At 42.4% G+C, this 16,851-nt stretch overlaps 1 protein-coding gene across 1 annotated transcript; it reads right to left on the reverse strand.

Moving 5' to 3' along the window:
• Nucleotides 1–473: 473 nt before the first annotated feature.
• LOC108680261 lies at nucleotides 474–3,524 on the reverse strand. The gene is made up of 3 exons (XM_018169056.2): nucleotides 2,850–3,524; nucleotides 2,070–2,347; nucleotides 474–727 (listed from the first exon to the last, which is right to left on the reverse strand). Exons 1-3 carry the CDS (start codon nucleotides 3,439–3,441, stop codon nucleotides 641–643), a joined length of 957 nt encoding a protein of 318 aa, XP_018024545.1. The 5' UTR covers nucleotides 3,442–3,524; the 3' UTR covers nucleotides 474–640.
• Nucleotides 3,525–16,851: the final 13,327 nt, after the last annotated feature.

Raw genomic sequence — 16,851 nt, forward strand, 5'->3', positions numbered from 1 at the left:
TCCTTAAGATATTTTACCGGATGAGGGGAAGTGAAAATGGACAAAGTAAGGAGGAAAATAAGATAATGATAAGTTTTGTGGGTAGAAGGAATGATGAATGATGATGCTTGGGAGAGCGGCACGCAGAGGAACGATAGGTATAACACAACGCTGAGGCCGTAACGAAAACGTTATTTCGAGTGACGATACAGGGACGGGAAACACGAAACACAAGCAAGTGACGTTAAGATGATGACCAGCGACGATGACGTTAACGTTGCGACGTCACGCCCCAGGTGACGTTACCGCCATGACGTAACGCCCCAGGTGATGTTACCGCCATGACGTCACGCCCAGGTGACGTTACCGCCATGACGTCACGCCCCAGGTGACGTTACCGCCATGACGTCACGCCCCAGGTGACGTTACCGCCGTGACGTAACGCCCCAGGTGATGTTACCGCCATGACGTCACGCCCAGGTGACGTACAGCCATGACGTCACGCCCCAGGTGACGTTACCGCCGTGACGTCACGCCCCAGGTGACGTTACCGCCGTGACGTCACGCCCCAGGTGACGTTACCGCCATGACATCACGCCCCAGGTGACGTTACCGCCGAGACATCACGCCCCAGGTGACGTTACCGCCATGACGTAACGTCTTAGGTGACGTGGGTACGGAACGTGAAGCACAGAAGACGTTCCCGTGACTGCTTATCGAAGAGGCGCCAGACGAGCGTGTCACGCTTCTGTAACACAGAGATAACGTCACTCAGCAGACGAGCGTGTAGAGTAAAATTTGTTAATGACTAATAACATTGCGATGCTTAACATTTATTGTGGAATCATGATGATGCACAAGCTTCATTCAGAACAATAAATTGGTCATATTGTCTGAACAATGACACTCTTTCTTACCCACAGCACAAGCACAGAAATTGTGTAGTATTGATACGCACTTTACCGAGCAAAACTAAGTAAGGAAGACCCACAGAAAGGCAAAAGTGATATCGATATTTGGACAAACTTTCGCCCATTAATTGTCTGAACGTTTCTTTATACCTAAACATAAATTGAAGGCCATTTCCTAGCAAGAAATTTTTGCATTCGCAATCGTGCGGCTTGAATTTGCAATGTAAATGTGATCATAGCGATGAATCCATCCTTTATTCATCCTTCAATCATTTCGTTCAGTGTGACTATCATGTCCATAGGCCTGGAAGGTTCATAAGCCTGCCTAGCCTGATTAGGATCCTCGAGGCTTTTAGGCAGTTCTTGCTCTCGTTTAAGAGGCACATTTTACAGTCGAGGCCTATAACGCGAATGATACGGCACGGATACATATGAGTCATATGTATCCGTGCCGTATCATTCGCGCTAATCATACACTACCCAGCTAAATGCTAGTCATATGATATGACTAGCATTTAGCTGGGTAGTGTATTCGTAGATATGTGATAAGAAAAGACATTAGAGTCGTAATTTTGTTATCCACATCACTCACCTGGGACCTTTGAACATCTGCCATCCACTTCGTCAATATCATGGAGATCTTTGTACATTTGCCACCTCACACAAAGAATCACATCTGGCACCCACCAAGCTCAAGCCGTCGTAATCCTTGTACATAAACACTATCCAAAAAGACTCACACATTCAAGCACCAACTCACTCACGACGTGGCAAGCCTCGTACATCTGCCACTAAACAAAAAGAATCCCACATCTGGCATTATATAGCCAATGAGGTAGGAAACCTCGTTCATTTGCCACCTCATCGAAAAGAATCACTCGTACATCTGGCACTCACCTAGCCAAGGAGGTAAGAATCCTTGCACATCTACCACCCGCATAAAAAGAATCGTACATCTGGCACCCACCCCTGTCCACAATGCTGTAATCCTTGCACATCTGCCACCTGTATTAAAACAATCGTACATCTGGCACCCACCCCTGTCCACAATGCTGTAATCCTTGCACATCTGCCACCCACATAAAAATAATCGTACGTCTGGCACCCAACCCTGTCCTCAACGCAGTAATCCTTACACATTTGCCACTCTGTAGAAATAATCACACATCTATCACCCACCTCGCCCACGACGTCAGGGATGTTGAGCCTGTAATCGAGGGTAGTCTTGGTGCCGGCGTGGAGGGGGCAAGTCATGTGGTCGCACGCGTTCGCGTCCTGCCCCAACAAGGGCATCTCCAGCCACGTGCGCCACGACAGCAGCGACACCACCGCGTGGTTTATCGTCGTCACGGGAGTGAACGTGACCACGAGCGTGTGGGAGCGCCCACGGGCCAGGCTGCACACGTCGCGTACCCGTGACGTGCAGTTCACGTACAGGGACGTGGGAGCGGGTCCACCTGCACGGGCGGGGCACACGCGGTATTGTCACGGGTATAATTTGTCGCGGGTATCATTCAGATTAATTTAATTTGAATTATTCTCACTCCCGATTCATTATCCCTGAAGTCATTATCCCTCTGGTTACATTTACTCGAAATCATTACAATCCAGCCTGCCAAAAACCGTATCAGTGTTACTTCCGCTCTCTGCTAGTGTTGAGGGTAAGAAGTAAATCACCATTTAGACAACATGAGCCATATATTATTTTGGTGTAACACGAGTCGTGGCAAGACAATTACCAACATTATAGATTAAATTTGAACATAAAGATTTATTGTATCACCCAATATGTTATACCTTTTAAAATAATATCTATTGACCAAATTACAGGGGGCTAGGTATAATTAGTAAATTACAGGTTAACTTTATTATTATAATAACAAAAATTACTCAAATTTGTAGTTTGATTTCTAAATTTTCATGCCCAAAGATTTATCCAAATTCCGAAGCATTACTCACCTCCCGGACACGGTCTGAAGGACACCGGCTGCAGTTCACCGAGCGCCTCCTTCTCATCGACAGTTGCTTGCCCTTTCCTGTTATCCCTGTTGCCTTTTACAGCTGTCCCTTCACTGTTGCCACCGTCTTCAACTTTTGCAGTGTCTGCCTCAATGACGTCATGACCACTTGGCAAGTCTCCTGACCCAGTGTTTTCGGAACCTTCAGCTACGGAACCACCCGAACCGGGACCGTAAAAACCGGCACCACTTGAACCGCGACGGCCAAAACCGGGACCGCTGGTACCGCGTTCCCCAACACCGAAGTCTACCGGCCCCACGGTGTGGTCGACGTACTGGGCAGCTACGTCCCCGAACAAAGACGTCCCCGTCTCTTCATCCTCAAGTTTATCCCCGTCCCCGATTTCACCCGCGCCGAAGATGATGTTTTGTAAAGCTTCGTCCCGGTCAACGGCCTGGACGAAATCGTGCACTGGTCCCCCGTCCTGAGGAGCGATCAGCTGATGCAGGTCGACGGGTTCGAGACGGGTCAGGGACGTCGCTATCAGCACCCGCGATAACAACACCAATGTAAACAACCCGCCAACCTCCATAATGAGAATCCTAGACGTGACACTTAACAAACTATTGTTTATTTATCCAAATTCAAAATAATATATATGGTCTGAAAATGTTGAAAGTGAGAAAATTACAATTAGTGTAAAATTACAATACCAATGGAAACGACCCGCCAACGTCAATTGCTCAACAATGGACGAGAAATTTTATTCGTAATATTGAAGGAACTATTATGTTGTTCAAACTTATGGTCCGGAAATCTGTGCATTGAAAAAAATACGAGTACAACAATACTAATTAGAAGACATAAGAAAATATTCGTCCGATGTTTCAGATATGCCAGCGTTATCTGTGCCGTCGTGCATTAACTGCCACCCTCACTCTTGTCTGTGAGTAATATTACCCTGTTACAATGTTTAACTCTGACAATGTTGAACTTGGACAGTTTAAACAGTACAGTGTTTCATTTAAATGTATTGAACTTATACGATATTGGTGAATATTAACATATTGTGCCGTTCAGTATTATGCGAATTCAACACTGTCCCACTTAATTAACCATGGTATGACTTTAGCATTTCAATAGTTTACACTCATGAACCTAACATATTGAACTCGTACCATGCTGAACACGCTTAATGTAGAACGTCTACAATACCGTGAACACGAATGGGCTGCGTGACCGCATGATTTGAGATGACAAAAGCAGCGCAATTTATCTCAATTTGATGTAAGGAGTTAGCGGGACCCAAGCTTTGGGACGCCAATTTATAAATTATTGGCAGAAAAGGGAGGCAAATGGCTCATTGAAGTACGGTTGTCTGCGCTGACTGCTGGCATACACATACACTTTTAACGAATAAGCATTTTTATCGGACATGCACCATTTTGAGAGACACGCACTTCCAACTCAAAATAATTTGTAACAAACACATCATTTTGAGAGATAGACACTTGCAGCTAACACGTATTTTTAACGGACACATAATTTTTACAGACACACATTGTTATTGGACACACTTTTGACGGGCACGCACTCATATTGAACACTTTTGACACCAAAACCCTTTTGACGAACACTAACACTTTCAACGAACATCAAAATCTTTTACAGACACACTTCTACGGAACGCACATCTGAAAACCCACGTTTTTAACTTGAGTGCACTTCGAACTGAGACTTTTTTTAAAAAGTGACGCAGAATTTGATGAGAGTGTAAGGTACAGACCAAAACTTTCCACACAACAAAACTTTTGACGGAGTTAGAATTCGTCTGTATTTCACGTATTAGACGACGGAATTTGTTTATTTATACACGTACGATTAATTACCAGAGAATTCGTTGATTTAGTATGATTTAGTATAAAGCATACAGGTATACTCATGGCTTATACAAGGTCTCAGAAGGATTACTAGAATTTGAAACAAGAACCAACACCAGGGGCCACGGCTATGAACTAAAAAAACAGCGTTGGAACACATCCATGCGACAACATTTCTTCTCGCTTCGAGTCACCGACATGTGGAACAGCCTCCCTGATAGCATCGTTGACGCTCCGAGTATGAACGCCTTCAAGAACAGACTAGACGAAGCTATGCAGGAGCATATGTTCAGTCTTAAAATGCCTAGCAAATTACGGACCAGGCAATAAGTCCAGCAGCTATCTCAATCAATCGTCAGTTATGGGAAGGTCGGGTTACAAAGGCCGGATCCCTTGTGAATCAAGTCACGACAAATTCAGGAATCGGCGACAGGAGATATGGGCCTATTTCTTCAGTGCCGACATTTCTATTCTATTCTATTTAAATTGTCAGAGAGTGGAACAATTCTTGAGATGACGTTTGTAGATCGAAGAGCAGGTTTAATGAAGTAATTTTGATTTATTTGCGACGTTTCGAATGATCACTCATTTTCAAGTTATAATAAGCATTGAATAATGAATTTCGGCTAAAATAAGTACACAGTACACGTAAATGTGATCAAACACGAACATTTCTAACACTTGACATTTACGCTTTTACGCAGGATACTTGGAACGCACAACAGGCGTCAAAGAACAGACGTTCATTATTGAACGAAAGCAGTTGCCGTTCTGAGCGCGCGAAGTGAAATGTTAATGAGGTACACTAAGGTAGAAGCTGTCGGCAAACTCTGTCCAAAACTGAAACGTTGCATCGCATTGCCATTCTCCGGCCAACTATGAACCGCCTAAAATGTCTACAGCAGGAAAATGGGAACGTTATTTTTGCGTGTGACACAACATAGGTCAAAGCATCTCCTACGGCGAGTGAATGGCTGTTACAGTTCAATAGACAGAGTTGCCCGTAATAATAGCATGTGCGTAGCGTTGTGAAAACGTTAACATTCAACATCGTTGAAACATTTCTTCAAATCTGACAGATAGGTGCCCATAGGAATAGCATATGTAAAATTCAGTAATTCAGTAAACATTCAGAAGATCAGTAAACAAAATTCAGTAAACATTCTCAAATAAGTTATAAGCGCAAGAAAAGTTGAAACCGTCGTAGAACCTAATCTCGCACACGATATTCCCTTATAATGTATTTAAGTAAACAGTCAGCGAAGTCATCCAGGGCTACTTGCAATTGTATCTTGGTAGCGTTGAAAGAATAGGTAATATTGTCTTTTGTCTGTTCGATGTTAATTAGTTCTCCTTGTCGCTACAGTTGGACAACAATGAACAGTCGAATAATTAAGCCCTCTGTGATGATTAGGAGGCGGAGGCATTCATAACAAATGTTGGAATAGAAATATATTGCCTCGGCTAATACAATAGACGATTGAATAGAATAATGAATAAAGAAATAAAGTCATGAATAAGGAACAAAGAAATCAATAAAGGAACGCAGGAATAAAAAAACTAATACAGGCATCAAACAATTAATCAAGGAAACAATAAATGAATTCAGGAATATAGCAACGAAGGACATTCCTTTCCAGTTAGATTACTCGGCGATCAATTAGTGAAGTTGTTTCCTTAGGTGAGAAAAATGTTCATTGCAATCCCAGTGCCAAGTTCTGGAGACCTCAACGCCAACAGAACAGCTATCCTGCTATGTTTGAGCCTAGATATGCAAATCAACTTAAACATCACAGCATAAAAATTATAAGACGTTCCCATTGACGTACATTGACGTCCCCTACATTGTACACAGTAAAATGTATAAGACACACCGTCACACGTCCCCCTACAATGTATAAGACCGTTAAGACGTCCCCCTACATTGTACATTGACGTTCCCCTACTACGTCTTTAATGACGAAAAAATCATTATTCAATAATTAAATTGAATCTGAGTGTAAAAACGACCAATCTTGCCTTTGCATCTGGAAAATTACTCCATCCACAATGCCTTCAGTTTGGTGTACGAATTCAACAATTTTACGAAGTTCTATAACTATGCTACATACACACAAACTATTCTACCTGAAAGGCTCTTGTATGGTTAGCTTGTCCAAACAAAGAAATAACTAATTTAGAGCAAGAAAAAAAAACAAATAGCGACCAACCTATTCCTTACAACTGCTCAGCGTTAACTGACGCGCTTCCAGTACACAAAGGCTGGAGATTGACAGGTATGGAAACGGAGGACACTGACATACACACCCACACCTTACGACGGCTCGGCGGCCACTGATGCGGCGACCCTGCGGCCTGCAGGACCCTGCTTCTCTTTGTACAAAGAAATTGTGCAGACGCTTGGAAATATGGCGAGTTTTTGCCGCTGTAGAGACCCACAGTGGGAGCTTTTAATATTATATGAATAGATGTTTTTTTATTTGAAGTTAATTTCCTCGAAAGATAAGCAACAAGTCATGACGTTCTACGTCAAGACTTTAAGCCACTATTTTCCCATGCTATCTTAACGATCACCCAACTGACTATTAAAATTATGTTTAAATTTCGAGAGTTGCATTTATGCGTGAAGTGGTCATGGGTCATGACCTTGAGATGAGAGGGCCCATGACCTTGATGCAGTGAGAGGTCATCCTTGCATGAGTAACGAAAAGAGAATCTCTCACGTACAGTGTTTCTTAATTAATATTTCGTAATTCACGGCAAAAAAAAGAATATTTCGCATGAGTGGTGTTGACACGAAGCATGACTTTCGTTGAGTTCACGACGAATGTTGATTTCAAAAGTTACGATGGCCGTTGACTTCAGCCGTTACGACGGCAGTTGACTGCAGCCGTTACGACGGCCGATGACTTCAGCCGTTACGACGGCCGATGACTTCAGCCGTTACGACGGCCGATGACTTCAGCCGTTACGACGGCTCATGACTTCAGCCGTTACGACGGCCGATGACTTCAGCCGTTACGACGGCCGATGACTTCAGCCGTTATGACGGCCGATGACTTCAGCCGTTACGACGGGCGTTACTTTTACATCATTCGAGGAAGTTGTTAGCGGCAGAAGGAAGTGACGTCATTGGCTGCATGGAAGTAGCGATGAAAGGTCGTACGGAGAGCGCGGGCGCTCGGGTACTTATAAAAACTCATCCAAAATACAATAAAATTTGCCTTTTTTCCGTGATATCAAATTTGATTACGAGTACGTAGCTTCGTCAGCTAATAAATGACGACCTTTCCAGCGATACCCACTAATCGCGGATGGGTAATTGCCCGCTACGTGTATTTAGGCCGCTACGTGTAAATAGGCCGCTACGTGTACTGAGGCCGCTACGTGTACATAGGCCGCTACGTGTACTTAGGCCGCTACGTGTACATAGGCCGCTACGTGGACTTAGGCCGCTACGTATATTTAGGCCGCTACGTGTACCTAAGCCGCTACGTGCACTTAGGCCGCTACATGCGCTTAGGCCACTACATGTATTTGGGCCGCTACGTGTACTTAGGCCACTACGTGTACTTAGGCCGCTACGTGTACTTAGGTCACTACGTGTACTTAGACCGCTACGTGGACTTAAGCTGCTACGTATATTTAGGCTGCTACGTGTACCTAAGCCGCTACGTGCACTTAGGCCGCTACATGCGCTTAGGCCACTACGCGTACTTAGGCCGCTACATGTACTTGGGCCACTACGTGTACTTAGGCCGCTACGTGAACTTTAACCACCACGTATACTACGGCCGCTTACTGTCCTCGTATCAAGGGTACGGGAACGACGAGTGAGGGAATAAAGAATATTGAATATGAATATGGAATATTCCCTCTTTTCATTCCCCCACTCCCCTTCCCCCATCACCCCAACTCCCTCAACTCCCCCGCCTCCCCACGTGCCTCACGGGGCCGCAATAGGGGAGTTGTGCTGAGGTCACCCAAGGCTGCCTGGCGCTCGCCGCTACACCTGATGCCGTGTACGTGTTGTGTGTACGTGCATCAATTGTGTGTGTGAATCACTCGTGTGTATGTGTACGGCACGTGCACGGCTCCTGTATTTTACGGCACGTGTAAAGGACCGACGCGTGTACGTACACGGCACGTGTAGGTGCACAGCTCGTGTACGTGCACAACTCCTGTAAGTGTACGGCGCGTGTAAAGGACCAGCACGTGTACATACATGGTTCGTGTAGGTGCACGGCACGTGTACGTGCACAGCTAGTGTTCGTGCACAGCTCGTGTACGTGCACGGCACGTGTACGTGTGCAGGTCGGAGGCGCCACGCGGCCTTGGCAAGGTCACGCGCTGAGGCCGTCGCAGCTGCGCAGTACATACGCCTTGCGTATCTGGGCTACGTATCTACTACGTATCTGGGCTACGTATCTGGGCTACGTATCTACTACGTATCTGGGCTACGTATCTACTACGTATCTGGGCTACGTATCTACTACGTACCTGGGCTACGTATCTGGGCTACGTATCTGGGCTATACGTATCTGGGCTACGTACCTGGGCTACGTATCTGGGCTATACGTATCTGGGCTACGCATCTGGGCTACGTATATGGCTACGTATTTTGATACAGTTTGTGTTCCGTATCTGCCTACGTATATTTGATGCGCATCTGTGCAGCAGATTGATGATACGTACGTGTATATTCGTAGGTATCAGTGATAACAATTCCGAGTTACGTATCTGATATAGATATGTGTTACATATCTCTATGTATATGTGTTACATATCTCCACGTATGCGTGTTACATATCTCCACGTATATGTGTTACATATCTCCACGTATATGTGTTACATATCTCCACGTATATGTGTTACGAGTCAATGCAAAATATCATTGATTATCACGTATCACATTTATGGAGTACCAGCACCACGCACCACGCACCACTCACCACTCACTACGCACCACTCACCACTCACCACGCACCACGCACCAGTCAACACGTACCACTCATCACGCACCACTCACCACGCACCACTCACCACGTACCACTCACACACTACTCACTACGCACCACTCACCACTCACCACGCACCACTCACCACTCACCATGCACCACTCACCACGCACCACGCACAAACACCACGCATTCTTGAGGAGGTCGTTGGCTGTACGGACATCAGGCGGGAAGGTTGTTCGTTTTTTTGTACAAAGGCCAGACTTTTTCCACCGTCTATAATTACGAGGCTGACCAAACTGCCAGTTAGCACTCAGACAAATGAACGAGAATTAGTCCAAATAACAATGCAATTTTAGCTTTGTGTGGGTCACCCTGACCCAGTTAAGCTCTGGCGAAAATGCACATCAGTGCTGCATGTTAGAAAGTGTGTCACTATTTGGACAAGATGACCCATGTATTTTTGTGAATGAAGGCCGATGAAACTGCCAGCAAGGTCGTGGCCTGGCAGCCTGCGGGGAGGGGGGGGAGGCGGGGGTCATGGGGTACGAGGGCAGACTGTGTACAGCACAGGCTATAACCGTGCCATGTGTACATTTGACATATATCACTCGTATTAACATTAAACATGCAATATGTTGGTATTTGAGTGGTCTAAATATGACCAGTCAAATAATTTGACTCGTGACTCGTCTTTACATAACATAACATGGCATAAACTAACATAACATAAAATTCATAACATAACATTACATCACATAAAACAACATAACAGAACGCAACACAACATAGCATACGTAACACGTAAAAACATAAATAACATGAATTATACAATAATCACTAAAACAAATATCTAGATCATATATATCAGTACGAATGAACATCTGACAGAAACTGGATCGACCAAATCAAGCAGCGCTGTAGCTTTCAGTTCCTGGAAGTTTTACGTCAGTGCCAAGCGTGTAACAAAAAATTCTCTAATATTTGATGAGAAATTAATTTCGGTCAGAATGCCAGGGTTGTTTATAATTGCGGTTCAGAAGTAAGACCTAATGGGGCGTAATGACCAAATTGGGCCTAAATTTACTCAAAGAAATATACATAAGTAGAGTATCAATACGTAAGACATTGTGCAAATACTGATGCACTTGTCTAGGATATCCTAGCCTAGTTTGGCTCTACTAAAAACGGGTTTATCAGTGCTACGTCGTGCTGAGGGTAGGAAAGAGAGTCATTATTTGGACAAAGTGACCCGTTCATTATTCTGAGTGAGGGAGAGGAATATGTGAACTTTGGTCTAAACTAGAACGTTATGATAATAAAAGCTTAGGTAACACGCACTAGGGTGACGTCTAGAGAAAGACTAACATCATACCCACAAATAACATCATCCCTCAAATAATATCATACCCACAAATAACATAATATACCCACAAATAACATCATACCCACAAATAACATCAAACATATAAATAATGCTTGCGTAAGGCTGCAATCACCTGTACACGTTGGTCGGGTTCAATATCTCTGACCTTTACATTACATTACTCACTGTTGCTTTCGTATTCAACACGCGTTGTTGAAAACATTCAGAGTATGGTTTCAGTATGTTCTTGGAACTTTTCAAATAAGTTTCAAGTACGTTTTCAGTACTACGTCTTCAGATCGTATGTAGAACGTTTTCGTTACGTTTCCAGTACGTTTTAACTACGTTTTTGGAACGTTTCTGGTACGTTTCCGGTACGTTTCCAGTACATTTCCAGAACGTTTCCATTACTTTTTCAGTGCGTTACCAGAACGTTTTCAGTTCGTTTCCAGTACGTTTTCAGTACGGTTACAGTACATTTTCGTACGCTTGCAGTGCGTTTATTTTATGCTTCCAGTACGTTTTCAGAATGTTTCCAGTACGTTTTCAGAATGTTTCCAGTACGTTTTCAGTACGTCTTCAGAACTTTTGCAGCACGATCTCACCCGTGTAAAGGTTTTCGTTATTGAAGCGATGCATTCAAACTGGTTTACCGTTTTCAATGCAAAAATCAATAAGGATTGCTCACTAAGTTACCCTCTTTACAATTTTGTACATTACATGAAGTTAATGGACGTATAATATACAGTGACACGCGAAAGTATTGTATACATTACAGTTTTCTTAATATCTCAAGTTAAAGTGTGAGATTTTACTTAATATTTGGTCAGTATATTGCTACAGGTACTATAAACATTATATAGAAAGGATATTAACAGTAAGCAGTGTTTAGATTTTATTCAACAAAATATAAAAATTAACCCACGCAAAAGTATTGGGTATATACATGTTTAAAAATGAACAAAAAAATAACTTTTTTATAAGTACTCAAAATTTCGCTTTTCACTTTACACGTTCAATTAATCTCATATTGTTATCTGATTGGCCAATCAGAGCAGTTAGATATTGTTTACAAGATTTTGTGTTCCGGTGAAGATATTATCCCAGCTTCATCTTTAAAATTTAAATTAAAACGGCTAAAACTCGAGAGTTGGCGACAGATTTGCGTCAAAAGTTCATCGATCGTCAGAAGAAAGGGAAGTGGTATCGAATACTATCCAAGTAGCCTGATCTATCGTTGAGTACAGTTGGAAATATCATCAGGAAGCAATCATCCTGATGATATCATCCGAGCAAGCTGTTGCAAATCTTCCAAGACTGGTCGTCCAAGGAAACTAACAGATGCTAGTGCAAGGTGCATTAGCAGAAAGGTACAGAAGAACCCGTTTGTTGCTCGCGGTGAAAATAAAAGCGACCTGGAGGAATCTTGGATTGATGTAGAAAAGGACACAATTAGGTAAAATCTTGTACTTTAACTTGATATATAAAGAAGAATGTAATGTATCCAATACTTTTGCGTGTTACTGTATACTCTGTATGTACAGTACCGTACATAATGATCATTGATAAAACTTTTAAATTTTAACCTGGTTCACACCGCAGTGCATGGATAAGCCAGAACATTTTCATCTACGTATGGATGAATTTTGTAAATGTGTGCTGAAACACCATCATAATTCCTGCACTCATTATTAACATCAGTATTATTTTGTCAACATCAAGTATTTTTATCATTACTCTCAGCAACGATGATTAACAAATTTACAAATGACTTTCAAAAAAATTTACATGCTCTTGACCTTGTTGGCCGCAGCCTCGACCTGCGTTCAGAGGTTCAGGTTCTCACAAAAAATTAAGAAGGGAAAACTGCACAGCAATTTAGATAAAGTCTCACTCATTTATTTGAGTGTGATAGGAGGCTTCCATCTCTGAAGGCCGCCCCACGCCCTGAAAGTTGCTGACTCATCGCACGTGAACTGAACCAGTTTACGAACGGCTGGATTTTTCGGGTGAAGCTGTTGGAATTTTCTGCTAAACCTGTTTGAATTTTTGGGTGAACCTGCTGGAATATTTGGGTGGACCTGTTGGATTTGGGTGGACCTGTTGGAATTTTTTGGTGAACCTGTTGCAATTTTTGGTTGAACCTGTTGAAATTTTCTGCTAAACCTTTTTGAATTTTAGAATGGATCTCTTTGAATTTTTGAGTGAGCCTATTGGAATTTTTGGGTAAACCTGTTGGAATTTTCTGGTACACATGTTGGAATTTTTGGGTGAACCTATTGGATTTTATGGGTGAACATGTTGGAATTTTCGGGTGAACCTGTTGGAATTTTGGGTGAACCTGTTGGATTTTTTGGGTGAACATGTTGGAATTTCTGGTGAACATGTTGGAATTTTTGGGTGAACCTGTTGGATTTTCCGGGTGAACATGTTGGGATTTTCTGGTGAACATGTTGGAATTTTTAGGTGAACCTGTTGGAATTTCGGGTGAACCTGCTGGAATCTTTGGGTGAACCTGTTTAAAAATTAGGGTGAACATGTTTGAATTTTTGGGTGGACCAGTTTGAATTTTGGGGTGAACCTGTTGGAGTTTTCTGGTGAACCTTTTTGAATTTTAGTGGGAATCAATTGGTATTTTAGGGTGAACCTGTTGAAATTTTTGGGTGAGCCTGTTGGAATTTTTGTTTGAACCTGCAGGAATTCTTTTTCTGTCTAAATCTGTAGGACTTTTGCTGTTTATCCTGTACAAGTTTTGGTAAACCAATAGGAATTTTTTACCCTAGCTGGCCCGCCGGCCATAAAGTCCGCGAGAATTTTCACTCCTCGCCCACAATACTTACTTCCAGAAGTAGCACCAATATCTTAAAAAGTATTGCTGAACTAAACATATATATATAAACGTGACAAGAATCAATATATAATTTAAAATGTACGATAATAATAATTATCCGCATAAATATATACAAGTTGCAACATCAAGTATCATGGCCGAATTGGAATAAATTGCTGGGGGGTATTGAGGTCACGTCATGGGGGAGGCGGGGGGATATGGGGCTCGTGGCCCTCGATTAGGGAGGGGATGCAGTGCAGGCAGGCCAGCTGCAGTACCAGCTGCAGTGCAGGCAGGCCAGCTGCAGTACCAGCTGCAGTGCAGGCAGGCCAGCTGCAGTACCAGCTGCAGTGCAGGCAGGCCAGCTGCAGCAATGTTCATTCAGAGAAATTAATGAGAATTTGTCCAAATATCAATGCACTTTTGGTCCGATGTGTTTCATCTTTACCCAGTTTAGCTAGTAAAATGAACGTACCAGTGTTACACGCAGCAAGTGAGTCAATATTTGGACAATTTGACCCACCCAAATATAACGTTGCATGCATGTTACCCTCGCTTTCACTCACGAACAGCGCGGTATGCACCCAAAAAAAATATATTTATTTTTGTCAAAGCAAACTTTTTTGGATTGAGCTGTGGTTAACCTTCAAGTTTAACGACACTGAGAAAGTTGTGGGGGTTAATGCAAATTTTGATGACAATAACCTTACTGCATCAGCACGTCAGGAATGCGTGTTGCTGCAAGGCGTAGTAGTTATTTAATGCGTATATATTATTTTATTTATTTGGTGGTGCAAGTGCGTCGAAAATATACAAGTGGGTTGCGCAACCTGGCCGCGGGGTGGTCGTGACCTTTGCACCCGTGCGTGGGTGTTGTGGGTGTCATGGTGGTGGGTGTGGTGGGGTAGTGGGAGGTGGTTGTGGTGGTGGGTGGATGTGGTGGGGTGTTATCGCATAAAGATTATATTATATTATAAAATAATATATTGTATTATATATTATATTATATAACATATTATTGAGTACTGTTGTGTGTTTTGATGCTATTCCTGTATGAGTGAAAGTACACAGTTGAAGGTCTCACACAAATAAGTTGCTGCTTATTCCCTATACTCATACATGTGTATTATACCTTACCGCCACGCACAGGCACACATATATTAATTCATATCACACACAATGATGGTAATACAGACCTATATTCATTATAAACAAGAACTAACTGCACTGCTTTCACTTTCATGATGACGAGGCAACCGCCCAACTTACCTGTAGCTCTTGCATTCTCTGCGCCAAATATTGTGCAAATTTATATTAAATGTGATAACAGGAAAATGTAAAGAAGTATATATTCAAAATATGAATACGATAAGTAAAAAGGAATGTAGTTTGACTTCAAGTGAAACTTGATGCCAACAGTAAGTAGGAAAGAGTCCTATAACTGCAGGGGAGACAAGATGCTTTCAGAGAGTAGGGAAGTATCTTTACGGTATATATATATATATCAGTAAAATGTATAGAAAATGGCAAGAAAACATTTACGAGCTGAAAATCCAAATGAGAAAAATAGAGTAATGAGTAAAATGAGAAAAATTAGTAATAATAGACGAGAGGTAAACTTTCTGTCTAGGGAAACAAACGATGAAGAACTTTTAGAAATATCGAATTTGTAAAACAATAATAAAAAATAAATAAAGTGTAAAGTTGGAGATCGATTGAATATGTTAAGAGCACAAATGAAAAAACAATGTGTAAAACAGAGGATAATAAAATGTAATCTAATGAAAGTGTGGCGAATATAACATTATTGCAATACTGGGCGAGAAGAAAGTGCGCGCAGTAAATCAGCTTCGGAAGTGTCATGCCGTGCAGCTTCCCGCACCTTCACCTTTCACCCGCCATACCGGATGTCCTGATGCTGCATTATACGATCATGGTAATTATTATTTAAGTAAATGTCGTGGAAACAACGTTGATTGCGAGTTGATTTTGCTGAAAAAAGAACGTTGATTACGAGTTGACTTTGAAAAGCCTTGATGACGAGCTGATTTTCTTGTAAGAAAAAGCGTTGATTAGGAGTTGATTTCGCTGAAAAAAAAACGTTGATTACGAGTTGATTTAAAAAAAAACGTTTATTGCGAAATGAACCTTCAACGTTATTTCAAAGCTAAACGCTTCCTGAGCATCTGCATGAAGTCCTGTTGCAGCCAACATTTATGTTGTGACAGATAATCTTCAATAATATTTATAGAAGATCCTTTAAAGCATGAAGATCATTTTAAGATATAGGCCAACAAGTGTCAGAAAATTGCCAGTGTGATTCGTTCAGCGCGGGCTTACGTAGAGATTAAGATAACAGAAGCTAATTAGGGAACCAATAGCGACCGGAATGCGCCCAACCGCATGACGTAACCCGCGCCCAACCGCATGACGTAACCCGCGCCCAACCGCATGACGTAACCCGCGCCCAACCGCATGACATAACCCGCGCCCTGTCTCTTATACACATCTAGATGTGTATAAGAGACTCGTCGTCGCTCTCCCTACGAAATGAAGAAGACATCCTACGTCGTCGTCGCTCTCCCTGCAAAATGAAGAAGACAACCTGCGTCGTCGTCGCTCTTTTTGCGAAACGAAAAAGACATCTAACATTTTCGTAGCTTTGCCCGGCCACGACGCACAACGAAAGCGTTCGTCACCAGGCAATAAAACGACGTACCGACCGTAGAAGAACTTTACAATACAACAAATTATCTATTGTATTAAATCATATTATATAATGTTATATTATGTTATATTATATAATTATATATTGTATTATGTCATATTATTATAATTCGAATTCGTAGCACGTGTGTAAACAGAAGCTTGTCCTCAAACTTCTTACGCCATCGCCCGATATTCTCGAACGAGCGCTGATCTCAAGCGTGTACTGAAGACTAATAAAGATTAAGTATGTCGTCAGTTT

Source organism: Hyalella azteca, unplaced genomic scaffold (genome assembly GCF_000764305.2).
Source record: "Hyalella azteca isolate HAZT.00-mixed unplaced genomic scaffold, Hazt_2.0.2 contig9088, whole genome shotgun sequence".
NCBI lineage: Eukaryota > Metazoa > Arthropoda > Malacostraca > Amphipoda > Hyalellidae > Hyalella > Hyalella azteca.